The 26129-nt window shown below is 40.5% G+C and overlaps 1 protein-coding gene across 3 annotated transcripts in view; it reads right to left on the minus strand.

Moving 5' to 3' along the window:
* Positions 1 to 26129, minus strand: part of LOC306872402 (serine/threonine-protein kinase DCLK2-like) — a 62867-nt gene that overhangs the window by 16043 nt on the left and 20695 nt on the right. For all 3 annotated transcript variants that reach the window (XR_013784408.1, XM_079420932.1, XM_079420931.1), the window contains exons 3-10: positions 24071 to 24200; positions 17929 to 18036; positions 11847 to 11903; positions 8611 to 8705; positions 3586 to 3670; positions 3051 to 3156; positions 2659 to 2716; positions 1813 to 1932 (exon numbers count right to left, since the gene is read on the minus strand). Coding sequence is in view for 2 of the 3 variants with exons in the window: in XM_079420932.1 (XP_079277058.1) it covers positions 1813 to 1932; positions 2659 to 2716; positions 3051 to 3156; positions 3586 to 3670; positions 8611 to 8705; positions 11847 to 11903; positions 17929 to 18036; positions 24071 to 24200 (759 nt within the window). In the remaining variant the exon portion in view is untranslated. The remainder of the gene's footprint in view (positions 1 to 1812; positions 1933 to 2658; positions 2717 to 3050; positions 3157 to 3585; positions 3671 to 8610; positions 8706 to 11846; positions 11904 to 17928; positions 18037 to 24070; positions 24201 to 26129) is intronic.

Genomic DNA, 26129 nt, shown 5'->3' on the forward strand with positions numbered 1-26129 from the left:
GGCTGTTTACAGAGTGCTGTATCAAAGCATATTAAATGCAAAGTTGACTGGAAGGAAGAAATCGGGTAGGAAAAGGTGCACAAGCAACAGGGATGACCGCAAGCTTGAGAATACTGTCAAGCAAAGCTGATTCAAACACTTATGAGAGCTTCACAAGGAGCGGACTGAAGCTGGAGTCAGTGAATCAAGAGTCACCACGCTCAGACATCTTCAGGAAAAGGGCTACCAAGCCACTTCTGAAACAAAAACAACATCAAAAGCATCTTACCTGGGCTACAGAGAAAAATAACTGGACTGTTGCTCAGTGGTCCAAAGTCCTCTTGTCTTTTCAGATAAAAGTAAATTTTGCATTTAATTTAGAAATCAATGTCTGGAGTTTGGAGGAAGACTGGAGAGGCACAGAATCCAAGCTGCTTGAAGTCCAGTGTGAAGTTTCTGAAGTCAGAGATGATTTGGGGTGCCGTGACATCTGCTGGTGTTGGTCCATTGTGTTTTATCAAGTCCAAAGTCACTGCAGCCATCTACCAAGAGATTTTGGAGCACTTTATGCTTCCATCTGCTTTCCAGCAGGACTTTAGCACCTGCCCACAGTGCCAAAACCACTTCCAAGTGGTTTGCTGACCATGATATTACTGTAATTGATTGATGCCTGACCTGAACCCCATATGGAATCTATGGGATATTTTCAAGAGAAAGATGAGAAACAGTCGATCCAACAATACAGACGAGCTGAAGGCCCAATAGTGCCTCAGCAGAGCCACAGACTGATCGCTTCCATGCCATTCCTCACTGATGCTGGAATTTGTGCTAAAGGAACCCCGAACAAGTATTGGGTGCATAAATGAACATACTTTAAAGAACTTGAACTTTTCTGTTTTGCAAATCCTTTTTTTGCTTGATTTTAGGAAATATTAGAATATTTTGAGATACTGGATTTTTGACTTTCATGAGCTGTAAACTCTAATCATCAAAATTAAAACTAAAATGATTAAAACTTTTGAAATGTTTTACTTTACATATAATGAATCTAGAATATATGAAATTTTCACTTTTTGAAATAAGTTACAAAAAAGAAGAACTTTTTCATGATATTCTAATTTTTTGAGATGCACCTTTATATTAATTTATATTAAATTTAGTTTTAATTTATGCATACACTACCGGTCAAAAGTTAAAAGACATCTATATTGTTACAAAAGATTTAGAAGTATCCTAAAAAAATGTGTATCGATATTCAGCTTTGCCATCAAAGGAGAAATGTACATTATAATATATACAGTAAAATATTAAAAATAATAAAATATATTTATATAAAGTAAATTAAAATAAAATTATTTTAAATTGTATTAATATATTTTTTTTAAATACTGTTTTTATTGTATTTTTCAATTAAATGCAGCTTTGGTAAGCATTAAAGACTTCAAAAATATAAAAAAATTGTTTTTACAGATGCCAAACTTTTGAATGGTAGTGCCTGATATAAAAACTAAATAAATAGGAAATTATATATTAAATATCTATAATATATGAAAAATCTAAGAATTACATATAATATTCATGTTTAGAAGTTTCAGAAGCTTTATATTTTCATAAAAGAATATAAAAACAAATTTTGTTGTCAGCGTACACTGATGAACCATGCACAATAACACCAGATGTATTTATCAAGAAAATCTTATTCGTCATTATTTATTTTATGTTGTCTTTAAAAATGCAACATATTGTAGTGTGGTAAGAACATGTGCAAATGTGCAATGTTGAGAGATGTATAAACTGTATCAGACCGTATAAGAGGTGTCTAACAAACAGTACCTTCACAAGTTCCATGACTAGATAGAGATCAGTGGGTGTATCCACCTCTTCAATCAGCATGATGATATTAGGATGCTTAACACGCCTCAACACTGCCACCTCATTCTCGATCAGGTGCTCCTGTGTGTTCAAAGCATGTGTCACAACAAATTACCAACTGTACAGCAACTCTCAGCAGTCTTTTGTCTTTAGCTGCCGAGGCATAAATCTGCATGAATTCCTGAGGTTTGCTCTTGCAGGAAACCAGGCAAACAGGAAACTAACTTCCTCGGTTAAAGCACAGACTGGAATTAGATTATGAGACACTGGCCACCAATATAACTGCTGTTTACATATCATTCATTCATGGCCAAAAGCATGTGAACACCCCTTCTAAATAACAGGTCTTGCTTTAGCAGCATACAATAACATTACAACTTTGTTGCAACAGTTTGGGGAGACAATTTACCATTCCAATAAAGGAAGATATATAGAAATGATTTACACCTTAAGGATAAATTGGGTCTCATCTGTAGACCTTTTCTCCCATGACTTGTAAAAACTGCAGCATGCTGGATAAATGGCAATACATAAAAAATAATCTAATCAGCCATATTAAATGGACCAAAAATATCTGACCACTGAGGCGTAAATAATTTGCATTGCAATAACCCAACCTTACAGCCAGTGCTTAAAACTCATAAACAGATAGAATTGCATTGTCATAAGGACAAACAAATATATATTATCAATAAAAACTATGCTAAACAGTTTCAAGGCTGGTAAAGGAATATTTACAGCTGGTATTTTCTCAGTTCACCCTTTCCATTGGCTGGTGTTGCAAAAAGTCTGTAAAGTCCAACTCACTTTGCCTCTGCATTTGTTTTTATCAATGATCTTCAGTGCAAACTCCTTTCCAGTTGATCTGTGGAAAGAAACAGAACAATAGACTTTGTTTCAAGAAGGTAGGTTAATGATGGTTTGTTTTGAGTGCATTCAGAGCCCCAGGAACCAATTTATAAAGTGAATGTCCTTTGAGAGCACAAGAGATCTTCCTTTGAACATTTTAGCCTAAAAATACAAACAGGAAACTGAATCTAGATGTAGACAGTATTCTTTATGTATTTTAATCAGCGATCATGACAATAACAAGCTTAGAAGGGAGAACAAACAAACTGCTACACAATTTTACTGACCCCGAAGAGCCATTTTATCTTTTTCTGACAGTGAAAACATCCTGTAACTAGTCATTTTCTTACCGTTCGACACACTCCTTTACCTCAGCAAAGTTTCCATCACCTATAACTTTGCCAATTTTGTACTTGTCCATAATTGTGGAAGCAGCAAGGTTCCTGTTTCCATTAACTAAAGGGAACAAACCAATGCATTTAACACGTCAGACTGAAAGAATAGAATTTTCATACCACATGATCAAAACTAAGTTAAAAACAATAAGGCAGAGGAATGTTTTGTAAAAACCCCAAATAACAGATTAGCCCCAACATCCGCATCCAACAGTTTAAATTTGGTTAGTGCACTATGCAGAAAATTGCTGAAGGTCATTCTGACTCATGCGCTGCTGAGAAGGGACGTTTGCTCATGCACTGCCACCACAATGTGTGTGTGTGAAAGTGTAGGAGAGATGTGTGGAGGAGCGCCTGAACAAATCTGGCACAAAGTGGCATGTGTCAGCACTTTCACCGCCAAACCTTGTCATACCCCTTAGGGTACTTCTGGGCTTGAAACACAGATCCAAGGTGAGTGAGAGCATGAAAGTGATTCGTGGATGTTTACCTTCAGGGCTCACACTGTTGTTGTGTTGTTGGGGAGTCTCAGAGGAGCCGTTCACATTGGTTGCAGAGGAGTGATGTGCTGCAATCTGCAAACAGAGACAAAATAAGTCACAAAGACCAAAAACATTTAGAACTCCTTAAAAGCGCTATAGATGTTTTATGTACATACTACAGTGATAGAGCTGGGCGATATAAAAAAAAAAAAAAAAAAAAAGTATGATATTTATGCAGTTGATATTAAATGTATTAAGAGCGATTTGTTTTTTCCCAATCAGATGAACCATTAAATCAACCAAACATCAAATGTAGCCAAGCATAAATGTAAGTAGTAGTAAGTAAACGTATTCAAGGCAGGACCTTAACCATCATAGACATTTTTTAGATTAATAGTGCATCACGCAGGGCTCACAAAATCGCTAGCCCGACGTCCCGGGGCTATTGTGTTTTCCAGTCGGGTTACCAAAATGTATCACCGCCCTGCCCGATGGGCTACCTTAAAATACAGGGCAGGGAGTTTTTAAGGCCTTCAAAAGTTTTAAATACGTTAAATGATATAAGAAAAGTCTTAATTGTAATTTCAAGAGGTCTTACAGTGGGGGGTGGAAAGGCAAGAATCGCGATATGGCTGGATTACACTTCAAAAGGCAATTATGTCATTGAATAAATATGAGCGCTGTGCGTTTTAAAGTCAAAACAAGGCACGGATGTCTTTATGTGAATGTATCTCTGAAGGGAACTGACTGTCCTCAGAAACGTATCGTTGACATTTTCATTTAATCTTGCCTATAAAATGCCTGATGAAGCAGCGTTTATGAGAGTCACCGGGGGAGCGGACCGCTTTATTTCAGAGGGCTGCTCTTAAAGCGCCACCTCATGGCAGAGAATGAATTTGCATTTCCAGAAAGCCTATCTTATGTTTAGATGGACCCATGTTTTTACGCAGCAAACACAGAGTTGTAAATTACTATAAAAATTACTATAGTAATTTATAGCAAATAAATGCTATAGTGTTTTTGAACCATACTATAGTAAAGTACTTGAATGAATTTGTTGTGGTAATTCTATAGATGCTGTGTTAATATAACAACTATAGTAATACAAACAAATGACTTTACCCAATACTGTACTAAGTTTTCTACAACTACAGGGTATACTACAATATACTACAGTTTACTGTAGTAAAAACAAAAGTATACTACAGTAGACAGTTTATATGTTCACTATAGTTAATACTACAGTATGCTGTAGCATTCATTAAAGTGTTGTAAATACTATAATATATACATTATAACACACTTTACTATAGCATGGTTCAAAAACACTATAGTATTTACTATAGTATTTTTTCATGTGTGATTCCTTCTAAAAATCTAAACAATTTAGACAGTGATATTTATGTTTTAAATTAATACAATAATTCATATGTTTGACTTATTCCTTTTCATAAAAATGATTTAAAGGCTGAAATAAGATTTTTATTTTTGTGAAAACCTGTATCTGAATTGCAAATCATGTCATTTTATGGCTTAATGTTACCACAGATATTGTCCAACCCCACTCACACGGTGTTCATTTTACTTGTGCAGCTCAGTCATAAATTGCCTTAAATTGATTAAAAAAAATTCTGCAGATACCCTGTACACAGTAAAATAAAACACTTTCCTTGATATTCCTTGATATTTGTGTATTGAAAATGTTTTTGATTGACATTTATGGTATTTTTTTTATTTGGGCTGTTAAATAAATTTTCGGGCTACCAAAATCTGAAGAGTACCTGCCCGAAGGGCTACCAGGGATTTAGAAATTTTGCGAGCCCTGATCAGTATAGTTTTTTTTTAAATGACAAATTCTTAAACATTTACATTTGTTACCAGCCAAGCTGGAATAATTGGTTGTTTCCTCAAATCAAGGTGTTTTAAATAAATCACAGAGCAGAATGAACACAAAGATTTTGAAAATTCAACTTTGCCATCACAGGAATAAATAACATTTTAAAATATATAAAAATCTTACAAGACTTCTTTCAAAAACACAAAAAAATTTACTGACCCCAAACTTCTGAACAATTGTGTAGTTTTACTGAAAATAAAACTCCAGTGAGTGATTTTAAGTATTAGTTAAATCAGAGTCATTTAGATGAATTTCATAAAAGATCATAAAACAAGCTTTTCCTGAAACAGGTGAAGCTGCATGTTTGTTAAATGTGCTTTAAATATGAATATTCATTATTGGTTTAAAAAAAAAAAAAAAAATCACATTTACATTTAATTCCTGATTCACAAATATATATTCCTGGCAAGTAAACAAATGCTATTATAAGCATTAAAAGATAAAATAGTAAAATACATTTAGGAAAAGTATGGATTATTACCTTACTTCAATAATTTCATTACATCAAGGCTAACAGAATATATCACTTTTTATAAGTGTAAATGTTTCTGTGTCTTTTACTGCATATATAAAAGATTAACAGTTCACAGATATTAAAAATGTCTTAACAGTCAAAAAGGTGCGTGTTACAAGGATTGCAAAACAAGCCAATGTCCAAATGAGAAAAAGCTAAAAGCATTGTGATATAACCAAATCATCACAAATCATGAATGTTTGTTATATTGCCCAGCCCTATAGAAAAGCAATGTGAATTGGTTATACTGTAGCAGATGTCATTATACTAAACCTTCAAATAAAGCATAATATATATTTTTTTCAATAACATACTGCCATCTGACACTGAGCGTCATCCTTAGTGAAATAAATGGTTGATGAGGAGACAAAAAGAGCTGTCTGGAAGACAAACTGTGTGTGACTGACACAAAAAATAATGGACCTAGTCTTAAAAGATTTAAAATGGTCTGGCAATCAGTATGGTTAAAAAGCCTGCATGTTATCTTGATTCAGCAGCCAAATAAGAATTAAACTGAAGTGACAGTGACATGTGAGAGAGGACTAAGTAAGCCAATGGAGACAAATACTGGCAGCATCCTGGTTAAAGCTGGTTTAATACAGGCCACAGGATTCCTCTAGGTATACAAGTAACAGTTGGGTATTACAAGCTGTTTTGAACGATTCAAATACTGCAATGGACTTTAAGTTAAAATACACAGCCAAATACTATGCTGTTAAAATGACTGAATAAATCATACAATCATTTATGTAAGATTCCAACTAAGAACTTGAATACCCAGAAGCAACTGCAGCTCATTTAAACGCTGCTACAGAAGGCAGAGTTTCATAATACCTGTACAGAGAGACGGAGGGGGACTCCCATCCGCTTGTTGCAACTAAACTAAAGGCAAGTGGGAAGATATGTAACCACAATGTTGGTGCGTTTGGTCTAAAATTAGCTTAAAATCTCAGGAACAATGTGCAAAGAACCAGCCTGACAAGCAACTTTCTATCAAACCACTCATATCTCCAGTATGAAAACACGAAAATGGTAGAACACTATAAATAATTTGTTTCATAATAGACATTCACAAGTTTCTGAATATAGCATAATTTGCAGACATTGGTTTTATATAGCTTGTTAGACTTAATATAATTTAATACAATTTTCACTTAAACTTTGTTTCAGATTTTTATCTCAGAGATCATATTAGAGTTCCTTAATTAATATGCTTAACATTGGCCAAATAAGTTCATATTTATTCATTTAAATTCCAAATGTCCGAATGTTCTAAAATGCCATGTGAGATCCGTAGAGAAGTGGAAGACTTGGATCAAAAATTCTTTCCTATAAATTGACTTATGTGAGTATGTGCCAAATATCTAAAATCCTAAATAACTAAATCCTCTCTAAAAATGAATGAAAGTGTCTCCTTGTGCTTTCAAGAAGCTTTAAAGACAGCACCCGTACGAGAAGAAGCTTACTGTCTGATAGACGGGTCAGTTAAGCAGATTAACACCAGGAGTTCTCGAGGCTATGATCATACTTGACTTTGACCTTTGGTTTAATTACAGGTCTGCAGTTCAGATCTCAGCAAGATCTCAATGCCTAGACTCACAATGCTTCCAAGAATAGGAGTGATTAGGCTTATCAGAGAGGATTTTCTGTTAGAAGTGCTCATGAAAACTTCTATGTCCTTAGAAGATAATGTTGAAACAATACTGATACTAAACGACCAATACAGACAACTACTGAACACTCTCTAATGTTGTATGGTGTGGAAATTCAGGGGCAAGTAACATATTTTTTAAATTGTTTACAGCTGCCTGTAAGTAACATGTACTTTACATACAATTTACAACAGTAAAAATTACATTAAAATATTTACGCTGTGAATGATTTGATCAAAATATTGAATTTTAAACAATAAGTGAGAAAGGCAACTGTACCTAAAAGAAATATCATTGCTGTTAATATATTTTATATAATGTATTAAAAGTGGACATATATTCTTATATAACAAAACATATAAAATATATTTTTTTTGTATAATATGTACTTTTATCATATATTGATAAGCTTAAATCAAAGAACATATTCTGACTAAATAAAGTTCACTGCAATTTGTTTTATATTTAATATTTACATTTTGATTTAATAAATTGGCCTTCATAAAATCTTGTATATTAGCTACCAGAGATATTACTGATATGTCAGTAATGTTCCAATTTAACAAAGAACACAGAGATAAAAAGGTAAACACTTATTTATGTATATCATCAAATACAAAAAAATACAGAACTTCTAACTCAAAATCTTTTCTTTTTGTTTTTGTTTTTTTTCCAATCTGCATTTTTTCGAAAGTATAGGAAAAAGTTATAAAATGTCATCACTCTAAGCTGAAGAAATTTAGGGGCGTTACAACTGCAGCTTCAGTTTATTGTGAGGCAATAATTTAGGCAGCCTCGCTAAACTCTTAATCAGGAGTGAGAGCGTTATGATGCTGTCATCCATGAATCGGCATCCAGAAGCCTGATCTTATTTTTGACTTGATGAAGAAATAATCTATTTTAAAACTTGCCATGTTTTGCCAGTAAACTGATTAGCAGTGTAAGCCTGTTGCCATGCCAACGGGTTTACCTTGAAGTTGCGCATGCTGCGGGGGCTGGTCGGGGAGGAACTGGAGGATTTGGCGGATTTGGGGGTAGTGATTTGGCTGTTCGGTACTCCATTTACTGAGGAGTGTGACAGGAAGAGGGAGGGAGACAGAGAACAGAGAAAAAAAACACAATGTCACACAGTGTTACTTCTTACTCTGCTTTTTTATGCTGATTTTATGCTGCACATGCATCGTCTTAGACATTAGTAACAGTGTTGAATACATTTAAGTCTGTTTGAAGATGATATTGCCTGCATAATATCAGCTGGTCAAAATTTTCATTTACATCATCTAATTTCATCAAACCTGTATGAATTTCATTCTTCCGCAGGCAACAAATATACAAACGAAAAGCTTGTTTACAAACGGTGAGTCTATATGATTCCCAGTTATCTAAAATCATATTGCTCCCATTCATTGCAACTGTAAAATCTTTTTTGTACAATTTGAATGTGTGATTATATACAGTCATAAGCAGTGCTGGGGGTAACATATTACAAGTGCATTAAGTTATGTAATCAGATTACTTTTTTTCAAGTGACTAGTAAAGTAACGCATTACTTCTAAATTTACAACAAAATATCTAAGTTACTTTTTCAAATAAGTAATGCAAGTGTTGTACTCACTGACACTTCTAATGTTCCCATGTTGAGAGAAATTGGGAGTGAGGTGTAGAGGCAGATGTATTTCTTATAGCCTGAGGCTTATTAGTTTCACTTTTGGTGTGAAAGGTCCTTTACAGTTGGAAAAATAACTTTTGGGGTTTTTGTTATTAAAAACAAATAAGTAAGCCTAGCCCAGATGACAAAAAGTAATGCAAAAGTAACATACAGTAATGCATTACATTCAATACAAAGTAACTAAGTAACGCAATTAGTTAAATTTTTATTGAGTAACACAATATTGTAATGCATTAGTTTTAGAAGTAACTGGTTATAAATGAATTTAAATTAGGTTTGAAAGTTAAAGTGGAGGGGAATAACAACTAAAACTCTTTTTTTCCTCACAAAAAGCTATTATATAGCTTCAGAAGACTTGGTTTGCAGTGCATGAGTCATATGAACTACATTTATGGTCATTTTATGGTGCTGTTTTCACTTTTGCAAATTGACAACACATGGTCATTATTCAGTTACATTGTTTGGACTAAATCAGTGCCAACATTCTGTGTTCTAAAATAAAAATAAAAATTATCATATAGCTTAAGGATTGATAGCAGAATTATCATTTTGGGTGAACTATGTCTTTTATGGAGAACAATGCATCTTTTTTCTACCTATAAAATACATAAAACTGGAGTCTTCATCTTATGTTAATGTACTTATTCTCAACCAAGGGGCCGGGGGCCACTAAGGGGCCTCATAATGACTTAAAATGACTTAAAATAAGTCAAACTTTAATAAAGGTTTGCATGTCTCAGAAAGCCATGGATATATCCATATTCAGTAAATCACAAACAACTGAACAAGTAATTCAAATTCATGGGTTAAAAAGAGTAGGAACCTTGAAGATCATTCAGCGTAAAACAGATGGAATCCTGAAATGTAGTTATTTAAATTTTAATTATAATTATTTTTGTTGCTTATTTTAATATATGGACTCCCATAGTTTGTGTAACCTTGTAAATAGCTGATATACCAGAGGAAACCTACTAGCCTAGTCACAAAGTTTGAGAACCACTGTGTTAGTGTACATAGTTAACATGTACATTTGTCAGAAATACTTGCGTCCGTTTAGGTATATAGGTAAAATGAGCTGCTAGCTCAATGACAGGAAAACTAAACTTAAAATTGTGAAAAGAAACAACTCCTTATGAACAGAATACAACTCTGAAAATGTGTACAGCTACATTTGCGTGTGCAGCATAAGTCTCCTTGGCCCAGAATAAGTCTCTTAACACGCAGACACAACAAGGCTTCATGTGCAGCATTCACCTGCAGCCAAATCCACAAGGCTAAATCAAAGAATTGCCAAGATCATTGCAAAAGGCCACTTTAAAATAGTGTTATTAAAAAATTAAAACACCGTTTAATAGCTCATGTCACTCAGATACAGCAATAGTAGTAGTAGAACAATTTAGAAAAAAGAAAAAAAACACAAGTGGATTGTATCCCAAGTGCGTCAGAATCCGCAGGGAGCAGGGATTTGTAGAAAAGCTGCTCTTGGCATTTCCCTCTGAGATTGTCGATAGGGGCATGAACAGATTTCTCTCCAGGCATGCAAGAGAGCCCTAATAGTTCATGGGCACGGGAATTTGAGGGTGTGTGAGTACTGCATAAGCCCATCTAAGCAGAAAGCAGATGAGGATGCCTGCATTTAGTGTACACATCCAATTTGGTATGTCTGATAGATTAGAGTATGTGCATGCCAGGGTTCAGAGCAGTGGCCAGCGAGGGAGTTTAAATAGCTCTCTAGACTAACTGATGGATTTGGAAGGCCACGAAGGAGAGCTGTTAGCATGATTGAATGCTGTACCGAAGGGTTTGAGGTCACGTACAGCTCATTCCATAGTTGAATGTCCTTTAGGTAAATTCATTCATTCATCACGTGGAAATTCCTCTCAAGACGCTCAAGAATTTTATAGGGCTGTCAGATTCTCTAGTTGTCAGTTCATAGGTTACTCTTAGTTATGGCAAAGGCAACAAGAACTAGCATATAAGTATCTGTTGTTCATAATGTAATGGATATGGTTGTGATTGAAAAAGAAAAGAAACACATGACAGCCTACTTTTTACATATCAATGCCTATTTAGTATTTATCTTAGCAGGGGGCACTGTTAAGGTGTGGTCATATTAGCAAAATTTCGTAGACAAAAGAAGTCCATTGACTATTATCATTATCACAGCTTGCGCAGAAGTCACTTTCAAAGCAAGCAACCTACTGTTGGTCAACACAGTGACTCCATGTGACCAATTTGTGAAATCTGCATGGGTAAATCTTTTGCTCATGCAAAATTTCAGATCGCAAGGACTCCTACTGGAATGACTGGATTTTGTCCACAAAAATTCGCTGAACAATAAATGTGACCGCACCTTTACTCAGTTCACATGTGAAGAGGTTAGCCAATCATAACAGAAGTTATTTACCTTTAGCAGTCTTAAAGGTACGGTAGCAATACTTTTGCTTTAATTCTAAGGGTCAAATAGAAATTGGAAATGGTCATGTAAAACTAAATTATGACCATTTTTGGTGCAATAAACCTTGAAAAATACTTACTTGGTGATTTGACTGGAGACTGGCTATTTGTAGAGAAGTGTCCTGCTGTTCTTCTCACTAGAGTGGGGAGGAAAGCAATTTAATAAGGAACAAAACAGAAAAATGACAGGAAGAGACATGTGAATCATAGTTCCCTATCTGTCGGTCACTACGAGTTATGTCGTGACGACATTAGGGGATTCACTTGGGAGCCCCAATCACCTCTGATATTACGAGAAAACGTCAGTGAATATTGGCTAGTGAATTTTTCATACCCGAGCCACTCCCCATGCATACGGGTATAAAAAGGCGACAGGTGCATCCACTCATCAGATTTTTGCTTCAGAGCCGAGTGGATGAACGTGCTGATCTCCACAAAGCCACGAGCAGAGCAGTCCCTCGGGAAGGCGATGTCCACACTTGTGGTCCAAGAGCGCCATCTATGGCTTAGCCTGCTGAGAGGGGCGAAGTCGACAAAGTACACTTTCTTGACGCTCTCGTCTCCCAGACTGGACTGTTTGGCGACACTGTCGAGGATTGTGCCCAGCAGTTCTCGGCAGTACTGAAGCAGACCGAGGCCGTCCAACACATCTTGCCCGGCTTGATGCAGCCACCGCTCCACCGCAGGGCAAGCCCCAGTCTGCTCGTCGCTGTGGGTGCCCTCCTGTGTCCTCCAGAGCTGCTCCGCCCTGTGATGAATCATTATCTAGGCCGGCACGTCAAGCTGGCCCCGATATCATCCAAGGAGGCGATAAAGCGGCCCTGACACGGGCAACACGGAGATGTAGGAAGCTGCTTGATCTCAAGAGATGGCGAAGACAGCGCCGCTCCTTCCCCCGAAGGAGGGCAGGGGGAGAATAATTTCATTCTGTTCCACCAGCGGTACCCACATTCTCAAAGAAAGAGCAATTTCCTTTTCCTCTGGGTTCTCAGGCTAACGGGCTGACAGTGTGCGACGCACTGCCTCGTCACTCTCGCCTGCGACGCCCCCTCTTGCCAGCTGCCAAGAGATTGCGGTTGGGAGACGCAATGCCTCTCCACGCATCTCTGGCCAGTCCCCTCGGGGACCTGGGGAGTTCAGCGGGGATGTGTCAGAACGCGACGCCTTCTGTACCATCCAGCGGTGCTCTTAGTTTGCAGTGATCGACCTGAAGGACGCTTACTTTCATGTCTCGATCCAGGTCGATTTCAGGTCTGCCCCTTCGGGCTCTCCCTTTCCCCTCGTGTCTTTACGTAAGTCACGGAGGGCGCCCTTGCCCCGTTATGGGAAGTGGGCGTCAGGATCCTCAACTAAGTATTCCTGTCCCGGTCGCGAGAACAGTTGTGCGGTCACAGGGACCTGGTGCTCCAGCACCTCAGCCATTTGGGGCTTCGGGTCAACTGGGAAAAGAGCAAGCTCTCCCCTGTGCAGAGAATCTCTTTTCTCGGTGTGGAGTTAGACTCTGTGAGTATGACGGCATGTCTCATGGACAAGCGCGCCCAATCAGTGCTGAACTGCCTGAATTCCTTCAGAGGCAGGACAGTGGTTCCACTGAAACCGTTTCAGAGGCTCCTGGGGCATATGGCATTTGCAGCCGCAGTCTTGCCGCTCGGGTTGCTTCATATGAGACCACATCAGCATTGGTTACACTCACGAGGCCCGAGGTGGGCATGGCGCCACATCGTGTGACCATCACGCAATCGTGTCACCGCTCTTTCAGCCCCTGGATGGACCTTGCTTTTCTACAGGCTGGGGTGCCCTTAGAACAAGTGTCCCGGCATGTTGTCACAACAGATGCCTCCAGCACGGGCTGGGGAGCTATATGCAACGGCCAGGCAGCCTCGGGGCTCTGGACAGGGCCTCGACTGCTTTGGCACATCAACTGCCTAGAGCTGCTGGCAGTGCATCTGGCCTTGAGGCAGTTCCGGCCACTGCTGCTAGGCAATCATATGTTGGTCCATACGGACAACGCTGCGGCTGTTTCGTACATCAACCGTCAGGGAGGTCTACGATCACGCCGCATGTCACAGCTCGCCCGCCATCTCCTCCTCTGGAGTCAGACACAGCTCAAATCGCTGCGCGCCGTCCACATTCCGGGGGAGCTCAATCATGCTGCTGACGCATCTCTCACGACAGCTCACGTTCCCTGGAGAATGGCGACTCCATCCCGAGATGATCCGGCTGATTTGAAATCAATTCGGGGAAGCTCAGGTAGACCTGTTTGCTTCCCGCGAGTCCTCCCACTGCCAGCTGTATTACTCCCTGACCGAGACCGCCCTCGGCACGGACGCACTGGCACACAGCTGGCCTCGGGCTCTGCGCAAGTATGCGTTTCCCCCAGTGAGCCTGCTCGCACAGACTCTGTGCAAGGTCAGGGAGGATGAGGAGCAGGTCTTGTTGGTTGCTTCATATTGGCCCACCTGGACCTGGTTTCCGGAACTTATGCTCCTCGTGACAGCCCCTCCTTGGTGCATTCCTCTGAGGAAGGACCTCCTTTCTCAGGGGCTCGGCACCATATGGCACCCGCATCTAGATCTGTGGAACCTCCATGTGTGGCTCCTGGATGGGACGCGGCAGACTTGAGTGGCATTGCCACAGGCTGTGGTGGACACCATCACTCAGGCTAGAGCTCCTTCGACTAGGCAAACCTATGCACTGAAGTGGAGTCTGTTCGCAAACTGGTGTTCTTCTCGCCGAGAAGACCCCCAAAGATGCACGATTGGAGTAGTGCTTTCTTTCCTGCAAGAGAGGTTGGAGCGCAGGCTGTCGCCCTCCACCTTGAAAGTGTATGTGGCTGCTATTGCAGCCCATCATGATGCAGTGGACAGCCGGTCCCTGGGAAAGCATGATCTGAGGGGTGCCAGCAGGTTAAATCCTCCTAGGTCACCCTTGGTGCCCTCCTGGGATCTCTCTATCGTCCTGGCTGTACTTCAGAGGGGTCCCTTTGAGCCGCTGGATAGTTGAGCTGAAGTTCCTGTCTGCTAAGACAACGCTCCTGACCACGTTCACTTCCATCAAGAGGGTCGGGGACTTAATCTTTTCATTTAGTTTGATGAAAACTTAATCTTTTCATTAAGTTTGCGGATGCCACGACTGTGGTGGGTCTCATTAGCAACAGAGATGAGACAAACTACAGGAGCGAGGTGAGCCGCCTGGCCGGGTGGTGCAGTGACAACAATCTATCTCTGAATGTGGAGAAGACAAAGGAGATTGTTGTTGACTTCAGGAGAGTACACACTCAGCATGCCCCTCTGACCATCAAAAGTGCGACTGTGGAGAGAGTGAGCAGCACCAAGTTCCTGGGTGTGCACATCACAGAGGACCTCTCCTGGACTAAAAACACTGTAGCACTGGCCAAGAAAGCACAGCAGCGTCTCTACTTCCTCCGCAAACTTAGAAGAGCCCGAGCCCCAGCCCCCATCATGTGCGCCTTCTACAGAGGCACCATCGAGAGCATCCTAACTAGCAGCATCACTGTGTGGTATGGCGCTTGCAACGCATCCTGCCGCAAGTCACTTCAATGCATAGTGAGAGCAGCTGAGAAGATCGTTGGTGTCTCTCTCCCCTCCCTCCAGGACATCTACAGCACCCGTCTCACCCGCAAAGCCCTCCGCATTGCAGGAGATCCCACCCACCCGACACACAGCTTCTTCAGTCTGCTGCCATCAGGGAGGAGACTGCGGAGTCTCCAGGCGAGGACCAGCAGACTAAAGGACAGCTTCATACATCAGGCAGTAAGGAAGCTGAACTCCCTCTCGTCCTTGCCCCCCCCCCTCTTTTACCCTCATTTGTATATCTGTATAGTTGTATGTACATATGTTTAAACTGTATTTATCTGTATTAGAACGTCTACTGTCAGTGTTTAATGTTTAAAGTATGCACCAAGAGTCTGAGAGTAACGCAATTTCAATTCTCTGTATGTATGTGCTGTACATGTGGATGAATTGACAATAAAGCAGACTTGACTTGACTTGACTTGACCTCCAAGCATTTTCGGTGAGCGAAGAGTACCTTGTGTTCAGGCCGGCCTACTCTCACGTTGTCCTAAGACCCCGGCCTGGATACATGCCCAAGGTTCCCACCATGCCCTTCGGTGATCAGGTGGTGAACCTGCAAGCACTGCCCTCAGAGGAGGCAGATCCAGCCTTGGCATTGCTGTGTCCCGTAAGAGCATTGCGCATATACGTGGACCGCACCCGGAGCTTTAGGAGCTCTGAGCAGCTCTTTGTCTGCCACAGAGGTCAGCAGAAAGGTAAGGCTGTCTCAGTACTGGTGTTAGCTTTCTCCGGTCAGCCCCTGTACTGGGCTAGGTGTCCATATGGCTTGATTCCCTTCAATGATCCCATTTGTGTATTCTTCCACGGTAAGGTTTCCCTCATGGTAAACCCGTGTCTTCCATTGACAGAGCACTCTGTCAGGCTCTGCTGGCAGCCCTACGAGTCCAGTCGTATGTAGTACTGCCCCAGGCCTGGGTCAGTTCATATCAGTGTCTCCACATGTCACCTCCCTACGGGCAGAATGTGGCCTCCGTAGTGCCCTTCTCCGGAGGGCCCGCTTCCCCGTCGTTACTGCCAAGCTGTAACAACAAATAGGAAAGACTTGAAGCTATCTTTCATTGAAGGTCGAAATCCCTTCCAGACTCTGTGGGGAAAGGAACAGTGGCTTGGCTATCTCCAGCAGTGATGTACTCACCTCTGGTCCCTGCTGGTACCAAGGTCAGCGAATCTGCGCTGGGGCGATGGGAAGGTTGCGACCTTTGCATGGCATCTGTCTGTCACACGCTTGCTTGTCAACATTTGCATGGCTAAGGTTGTGACGGGGTTCAGGTTGTGGCGCTTTCCATGGACCCCTAATGTCGTCACGACATAGCTCATAGTGACCGACAGATAGGGAACGTCTCGGTTACGTACGTAACCCTCGTTCCCTGATGGAGGGAACAGAGACGTTATGTCTCCATGCCACAATCTTGAAACCATCGCTGTGTGCCAGGGACACGTTCTCGGCTCCTCAGCATAAAACCTGATGAGTGGATGCACCTGTCGCCTATTTATACCCGTATGCACGGGGAGTGGCTCAGGTATGCAAAATCCACTAGCCAATATTCATTGGCGTTTTCTCTTAATATCAGAGGTGATTGGGGCTCCCAAGTGAATCCCCTAATGTCGTCACGACATAACATCTCCGTTCCCTCCATCAGGGAATGAGGGTTACGTACGTAACCGAGACGTTATTGGATGCAGTTGTTAAAGGAACACACCACTTTTTTTGGAAAATAGGCTCATTTTACAACTCCCCTAGAGTTAAACAGTTGAGTTTTTGAATCCATTCAACGATCTCCTGATCTGGCGGTAGCACTTTTAGCTTAGCTTAGCATAGATCATTGAATTGGATTAGACCATTAGCATCTCGCTAAAAAATGACCAGAGTTTTGATAATTTTCTTATTTAAAGCTTGACTCTTCTGTAGTTACATCATGTACTTGGTTCCTTGCCACTGTCGCCTCTGGCTTGCTCAGTTGGGGACACTTAATTTCTAGCGATTATCGTCAATTTGATTGCACAGATACTATTTAAACTAAACTGAGCTACACAATGACATCCCTGAATTCAATAATGAAATGCCTTTAACTGAAAATTGAGTGTTTAATCTTATCATTATACATTATCCTCTATCCTCCAATTTGATACTGTTAAGTGCTTTGACACAATCTGTATTATTAAAAGCGCTATATAAATAAAGGTGACTACTAAGACTTACAGAAAATGAAAAGTTGCGATTTCTAGGCCAATATGGCTAGGAACTATACCCTCATTCCGGCATAATAATCAAGGAACTTTGCTGCCGTACCATGGGTGCAGCAGCCGCAATGATAATGCGCAGCACCTGAAAGTAGTCCCCAGCTAGGTAACTAGTTATGATATAGCTGGGGACTACTTTCAGGCGCTGCGTAATATCATTGCGCCTGCTGCACTCATGGTACGGCAGCAAAGTTCCTTGATTATTACGCAAGAATGAGAGCTTTATTTCAAAACAAGTGGAGTGTTCCTTTAAGGAATGTTACATTTTTAGACAAATGTTATGTGGTAACAGGATTGTGCTAGTGGTGGTGCAGTCTATCCTCACCAGATCCAGGGGATTTGCTGCGGCGGGTGGATCCTGGACTTTTACTACCAGAGTACCTCACAGGGGGAGCAGAACGAGAAGAATAGGAGGACTTGAGGACCTGGCATTCTGGAGACAGAGACAATATAAATGAGCAAGGAATGTATACGCTTGTCTTATAATGTCTCATGATGCCTCTTTTACAAACATTCACAAAGACACAAGAGAAAATAGGAGAAGTTATTGTCTTAATTAATCTCTTTACCTGGTTGACTAACTGTACATTACATTTCAAAAGTTCGGGGATTTTGTGCTGCTTCACATTTTTTTAAACGGCAATACATGTATACAATATTTATTATTATTATTTTTTAGTAACATTAAAAGTACAGTGTTGCCAGACCGATGAAAATTATTGTATTTGTTTGATAATTTCGACCTCTGCACGATGTATGATCAATAATGAAAAAAATCCCATAACGTATAATCATTTCAGAATTTTGTGACACTTCAAATGATGATCATTGTCAATCATAGGGCTTCTATTCTCATTGATCTAGCTGTGGATTCTACGTCTACCATCATGATTGTGAGGAGAATGTGAACGCATGTCTTCCATCTCATTTCACATTACATCTTCTCGGCCGATCATCATGGGCAATGACTCTTTCTCATGCTTCTGGTACTATAATTGGACATTTACAATCTGGCAACACTGAAGTAAGGTAGTAAAACATTCTGTTTAATTCTAAGGGTCAAAGAGAATGTGGAAATGATTAAGTAATTGGTGCAAATAATATTATGACTAATATTATGATAAACCTTCAGGGAAAAAATGTCTTTACTGTCACTCCACTTTTGCTAGTTTAACCATGGGAAAAACAGTTGGGGCACACGGCGCATGGTCTAAAAGGGTTGCCCCTATTCTCTTAATGAGTAATGGGTGTGTTTTGGGCATAATGTGCAATAAACCAATCAGAGTCTCATCTCCCATTCCCTTTAAGAGCCAGTTGTGCTCAGCACCATGGCAGATTCGCAATTTACAAGGAGGAATTTTCGAGAGCAAAGACTGAATGCGTCTCCAGAGAGGAAACGGAGTGCTCGTGTGAGAGGTAGCCTAATTCTGATACATGTAATCACATGTAGGCATTTTTATATTTATGTAGCTTACACAATAATAATCTTTTACATTGTAATCCTTTCATTTTTAATATTTGGCATGTTTGTGTGCTGCTGCGCATCACTGTGTGTGTAATAAGCAGATTGTACGCACGTTGTGGACCTGCCTATAGGTGCATATTACTAACGCACACTTTAAATAATAAAAAAATACTGTGCCATTGACTTTAGACCAGGTTTTAGTTGGTCAATGGTGCAGTTTATTTCAGTTGCCTCAAAATAGCAATGCGCCAACAATGCGCTTGAACACACCTCGCTTTCAGACCAGCACACCCATGAGCGCACAAATGGGTGCAAATGCATTTGCTATTAAAACAATGTAGCGCAGAATGTGAAAATCATAACTGCGTCGAGCTGAAACTAGCCAAAAAAAAACACTTGCATCGTGCCTGGTACCGCACTGTACCGGCTGTATGATAGGGCCCTTAATGTGTCCTCGCTAAAATAACAGTTAATTTATTTTAAAAAATCCTACTGACCCCAAACTTCTGAAATGTAAATGTATAAATTTAGTCATTTAAGCATGTGCCACCATTATTGACTTTTACATTTACATTGACATTTTTGACACACAGACAGGACAGACAGGAACATACATGGATACACATAGCAAAACGTCTCCCTGAGAGTAGGGAACGAGACACTGCGTCCTCTAGGGGTTGCTATGGGGAACGCCGTCAGCGTGACCCCTGTCTGAAGCATACATACAAAAACACCACATGTTGGCTGGCGACAGCCTATGACGTCACTCCCGGCGTGACCACAGTATAAACGGGAGCCGGGAAAATACGTCATTCACTTCTTCGTCTGAAGCTTGCGTCTGAAGCATGGCACCGAACCTAGAGGATGCAGTGTCTCGTTCCCTACTCTCAGGGAACCATGGTTACATACGTAACCTGAGACATTCCCTTTCGAGGGAACTTCAAACTGCGTCCTCCAGGGGTCGCTATGGGGAACGGAATACCCACGCCACCATGCTGAGGGGAGTGTAAGCCAAGCACAAAAGGCAAGCACTAAGTACCAACTCTACCCGGCTAAGGGAGTTGCCCCTTGGACGGTATGACGGCTGTCAGTGACATTATCCCCTTCGGCCAAAGGCCTGAACTGCATACCCCAGAACTTACCTGTTAGGGGCCAGGCTACAGCTCAAAGGCTTGGAATCAGAAGAAGAGATTCCTTTAAGGGAATACAACCAAGCGTCTAGTATAGTAACTAAGTCTTGGCCTGTCACCCAGGGGCTACTGCTTGCTCTGCAAGAGCTCGCTGAAGGGACTGTCTCAACAGATCCTTGGTAGCAACACCCTGTTCAAGTAGTATCACTGGGGATACATAGGTAGAGTGGGGTCAAAGGTGAAACCAGGGCCTGACCGACTCAAAGAAAGGGCACGAAGCCGCAGCACGTAACCCATGTCATACAGGATTTTAGAAAGACCGCAAATCACTCAATCTCAATCTCAACGTTTTCGTCCGGACCAGAGTAACTCTTAAACAGACGAAAACGTTGAGAACGCCTCGTCTGGATCACCTCCCTCAGGTCTTGCTTGCCTCTCCTTGACCCGCGCCTCCCTCTAGCACCTACCCGCAGGCGGGGGAGGGGCACGAGTCGCGACACTAGCATTCTGTGCCCATCTCTGATCCCCAGATGGAGATGGGCCAGGACCCCTGCGTTGTTCAGGCTTAGACCTGGACCTTCTTGGAATAAAGGTTCTGAAGGCCGCTGAGCGTGCCCTCGCTTCCCTAAACTTCTCAACCACCGTCTCGACGGAGGTACCGAAAAGCTCGGAAGGCGAGACTGGAGCATCAAGAAGAAAGCCCTTCTCTTTCTTCCCAACATCTGCCAAATTCACCCACGGATGTCTCTCCGTTACCACCATGGCCGCCATAGACCTGCCCATAGCAGTGGCGGCCTGCTTAGTGGCACGGAGGACCAAATCCGTGGTGCAGCGCAGCTCAGCTACTTCATCAGGCGACAAGTCCTGACCCTTATCCAGGTCTTGATCAGCCTGGTATGCTTGAAGCACCGCCATTTAAGCGAGATGTTTCCTGAAGGGGCCTAGATGGCAAGGAGGGAGCCTTGAGAGAGGACATCTCACCCTCAGAGAGATAGCTGGCTAGAATCTCTTCCACAGGGAGCATCCTCTCATAGCCGTTTTCACGCATCCCCTCAATGTTAGCATAACTGCTATGCTGAAACCTATGAATGCGAGAAGAAAACGACTTCTTCCATTCCTTCTCAACCTCCGCATTGAGATCAGGAAGAAATGGGAGGCTCACTCGAGCTGGGGGGTTATGGCCAGAAAGATAACGCCGTGGCGCGTTCCATAGCCTCCAACAGTTCATCATACGCAGGGCAGGAGGATTGATAGGGCTCAGTCTCAACTTCTTCACCCTCGGACATCTCCTGCTCTTCCTGGACATAACCCAGCGGAGCACTAGCGAGATCGCACCATCATCATCATCCCGCGGCTCGCCCTCGCTCACGGGCGACGAGCGCGAGAAGGAAAGCCCCCTCTCTAACTCATCAGCCAGATCCGCCTGCGAACCCCACGAGTTAATTCTCCTCTGTGCCTCAGCATCAGTGGGTCTTGAACCGCGGGAAGCAGACGGCTGTCCCTCCTTCCTCGAAAAGAGAGCCAGACGAGAGCGGAGCTTTCTCATGGAAAAAAGCTCACAGTACACGCAGATTGCCTCCTCGACGACATCGCGTGCGTGCTCCTCGCCCAAACAAAAGACGCAAAGATCGTGCTTGTCATCAGGTGTCAAATAACGAGGACACGGATGCACACATTTCTTAAACGTCTTGCTAGTGCTCGTCATAGTAGAGTAGAAAATTGTTCTTACCAGTGGAATGCACGCTTCAAACAAAACAGTCACTGAAGACGAAGAAGAGAATGACGTATTTTCCCGGCTCCCCTTTATACTGTGGTCGCCATAGTGACGTCATAGGCTGTCGCCGGCCAACATGTGGTGTTTTTGTATGTATGCTTCAGGCACGGGTCACGCTGACGGCGTTCCGCATAGCGACCCCTAGAGGACGCAGTTCGAAGTTCCCTCGAAAGGTACATGCTTGTATCAGGGCTAATACCGATGCCTCTTAGTAAATGAGTGGTATCTGCTGACATACTTGTTCCAAATTCACATTTGCCAAGAATGTGAAGCTTTCTGCAGGGGTGTAATCAAATTGTCTACTCAAGGCCTATGAGAGCAGTGGGTGCAGAACTTTAGTAATGAATGACTCATACTGTACAGCAGCTACTGAGCCGAACAGTGATAAATTAGCTGATGAATACCAGATCGTGGAGTGATGAAGATAAAACAAGCCAAATGCCATTATTAAAATGCCATTACTGCCCAGCTAATCTGTTTCATGGAGCTTAATTTAAGCATTTAACAGCAGAATCTGAGAGAGAACGTGTAATGAGTTCTTTAGTTACAGAAGATTTAGATTTGTGGTGGGTTTGCGTTTTAAGGACACTCCTCTGCTGTGGAAAGAAAACTTACCGTTTCTTTATATTTTTGGAAAAGTCCTACTTAACCTAAGTGGGGCAGCGAAGAAGAACTAGGACAAAATGCCAAGCAGATGAACTAAATTCACACAGCTATGAATCAAGTTATCAAGCGTGCATGTGGTAAATGCTACTAAAACTGGAGGCGTTTCAGCAAAACAGGATGAAAATTATAGGCAACGTTAAATTATTTTATTTGATATTCACAGCTGCAGATCATCCTCACTTCCCCACCTGCATTATCAAGTTCACTAGAAGACAAATACAAAGTACACACTGAACAATGGTGAGGAACTGCTCATAACAAGGTCAATTCCTCTGACGGTAGTGTTCATTCTGGAAAATGAATTCATTTTTGCAACCTAGTGAATGAATGTGAATGAATGACTCCATTATAGAAAAGATACTATTAAAATACTATCACATCTTTGTCTTAACTGTTTGGTGTTTTTTGTGCAGATAAGTATTTAGTAGTATTGGTAATTTTATATTAAAGCTGATGACAGTTATAACTAGCATTTACTTTTACTATCAATGCTAAAAATGTTTTGCTGCTATTTTTTTATGGAAACAGATTGCAATAGATGCAATGTTCAGGATTCTTTGATGCAGACAGTTAAAAAGAACAGCATTTATTTAAAATATAAATCTTTTGTAACATTATAAATGTCTTTACTTTCACTTTTGATCAAATTAATGCATCCTTGCTGAAAGAGTATTAATTTCTTTACAAAAAAAATGACCCCAAACATTTAGTAGTGTATGTTAATTATAATGCAAACAAATATATCCAAACAAAGCTAAATCTTCTGTAAATGTAAAATTGTAAATGGTCTCAGCTATTAAACAGAAAACACTGAAACAAAAAGCAGGCCTGCAAAATTAATTGAATAAATGATCAAGTTTTATGAGTATGACTGTTGCACGAATACAATGGCAAATAAGAGGCCTTTAAAACAGCCTACAGGTCTATTAATGACAACCAGCTTTAGTAGATTAGATCAGTGATTATAAAAAGAAGTGTTCTAGTGTTATCACAATCTTTACTTTCTCTCTGTATTTTATATATATATAAAAAAATATATATTGCTTATTGATATGTTGAAAACTGCTGTCAATTTTCTGAGACATTTTCTTTTATTGGAATTTTTTCCTTCTCCTGTTTTTAGGACATACAGTAATTAGCTCACTAGTTGTACTTATACAATTAGATCAATGCTTCTTTTTATTATGAAGATAATTACTTTTATTGGCCAAAGCAGATGATTGGCTGATATCACTAATTAATATAACCAATACAATAACAGACCATGGCTAAAAATGTGATAAGCCAAATAAATTGTTTTAAATGCATTTAAAGCAGTCATGTATCCATATCCGTGCATGGTGTGTTCCTAGATATGTAGTGAAGGGATAAAAATATATTATTAGAGTTTAATATGAGAGTTGAAATGAAGTTAGTGTTTAGCTGAGCCTACCGGTTATAAAGGCTGTGGAAGCCTTACCACTGTGATCCAACACAAAATCGTCCTGCGCGTAACGGTGCTTTTCAGGCCCGCACGCGATGAACACATCATCTTCCCCGAAAAAGTCTTGCAAACATGTAATCTGGACAGAGAGAGGAAGGGGTGGGGGAAGAGAAAAAGAGAGAAACACTGTTTGAGAAATGAATGGAAGCAACCATGTGACTGATGAACTGATAAAGCGTGTATTAGTTCACAATACTGCACTGCAGAATATCCAGACCAGGAGTTTGAAATACCAATAGCTAGACTGCAGACTATTTGCACATTTATTTTCACAAATGAATTTAAACATAATAACATCTAAATGGAACTGGAGGTACTACACACTTATTGATAGCTAAAACCATGGTTGTAGAATTTTATCAATAACATGTTCTACTTTAGCAGATGTAGCAGATTTATGTGGGTGCAGATTCTGTGTCAGCCAAACAATTGCTAAAAACACATTTGAATTTTAAGTCAGATCACCTTGAATACACCAAGAAAATGGAAAACATACCAAAAAGGATGGATTTAAGTTGTATTTCAATATTGTTCTACATGGAGAAAAATACCTGGGAAGGCCAAACATGGTCTTTTAGATTCTGATACACTGAAATAAATTTTTTACTGAAACCAAAATTAAAGCTTTCACTTAGCTGAAATCCGAAAATAGTTTATTTAAAGGGATAGTTCACCCAAAAATGAAAATTCTGTCATTACTCACCCTCATGTTGTTCCAAACCTGTAAGACCTTCGTTCATCTTCTGAACACAAATTAATATAATTCTGATGAATTCCGAGAGCTTTCTGGCCCTCCCATAGACAGCAAGGATCCTAACACGATCCAGAAACGTAGTAAAGACATCGTTAAAATACCCTGGTGGCACCCTGGCGCCATTTTGGAGAGTATCCACTGAACGTAAACAACGTATGCAAAGTATGTATGCGGATACGTTGTTAGCGCTTTGATCTGAACGTAAACAACATATCCATGTACATACGTTCCATACGTTGTTTATTTATGTGATACTCTCCAAAATGGCGCCAGGGTGACGTGGAGGAGACAAATTGTTGAAAAAGTCATTATTTTAGCTTTCTTTGTGCACAAAAAGTATTCTTGTAGCTTCGTAAAATTATGGTAGAACCACTGATGCCACATGGATTATTTTAACGATGTCCTGATCCTTACTACGTTTCTAGACCTTGATCGTGTTAGGATCCTCGCTGTCTATGGGAGGGTCAGAGAGCTCTCGGAATTTATCAAAAATTTCTTAATTTGTGTTCCGAAGATGAACAAAGGTCTTACAGGTTTGGAACGACATGAGGGTGAGTAATTAATGACAGAATTTTCATTTTTAGGTGAACTATCCCTTTAATAATCAGTCAATCAATCAATAATTGATTTAATCCATGCTGCTGCTGAAACTGATTTAGATACTGGATCTGTTATCCCATATTATTACATGGCTCCATGGAATACTCAATTCTGATTGATCAGTCACCACATTCTGAGGTATTTTATTTCCCGATAACACCTGGTAAAAACTAATAAAAAAGGCTCATTCGGGTAATGGAAGTTGGCGCTATTCACTTGCTGGGAACATTTTTTCTTCGTGGACGCTTTGCGTTTGGTTGGCTAATAAAATATTAAAAATCTAATCAATATTCTCTGTACAAAAAATGTAATTATGTAATCCTGGTATTGCAGACTTGGTCTCTCTTGTTTCATCTTGAATCAATATCTTTTATTGCCATAATTATTCATGTGGTGAAATGCTGTGTAATATGTATTATGACTATACCATATCTCTTAATGTCCATCTAATATTTCAACTCAAATCAATATTTTGTGTCTAATTATTTATTCTGTGATAGCAACTGGCTGGATGTACATTACACCTTATTTAAAGAGCATCAAAGCAAGACTTATTTTTTAAATTTTGTTAGAAAATTAAGAGAGTTCGAACACTGAGACTTTGGACATGTTCATGCTTGACAGGTATAATTCGTTTAATGCAAACTCTGGTAC

The sequence above is a fragment of the Barbus barbus genome (genome assembly GCF_936440315.1).
Source record: "Barbus barbus genome assembly, chromosome: 7".
In the NCBI taxonomy this organism is placed as follows: Eukaryota; Metazoa; Chordata; class Actinopteri; order Cypriniformes; family Cyprinidae; genus Barbus; species Barbus barbus.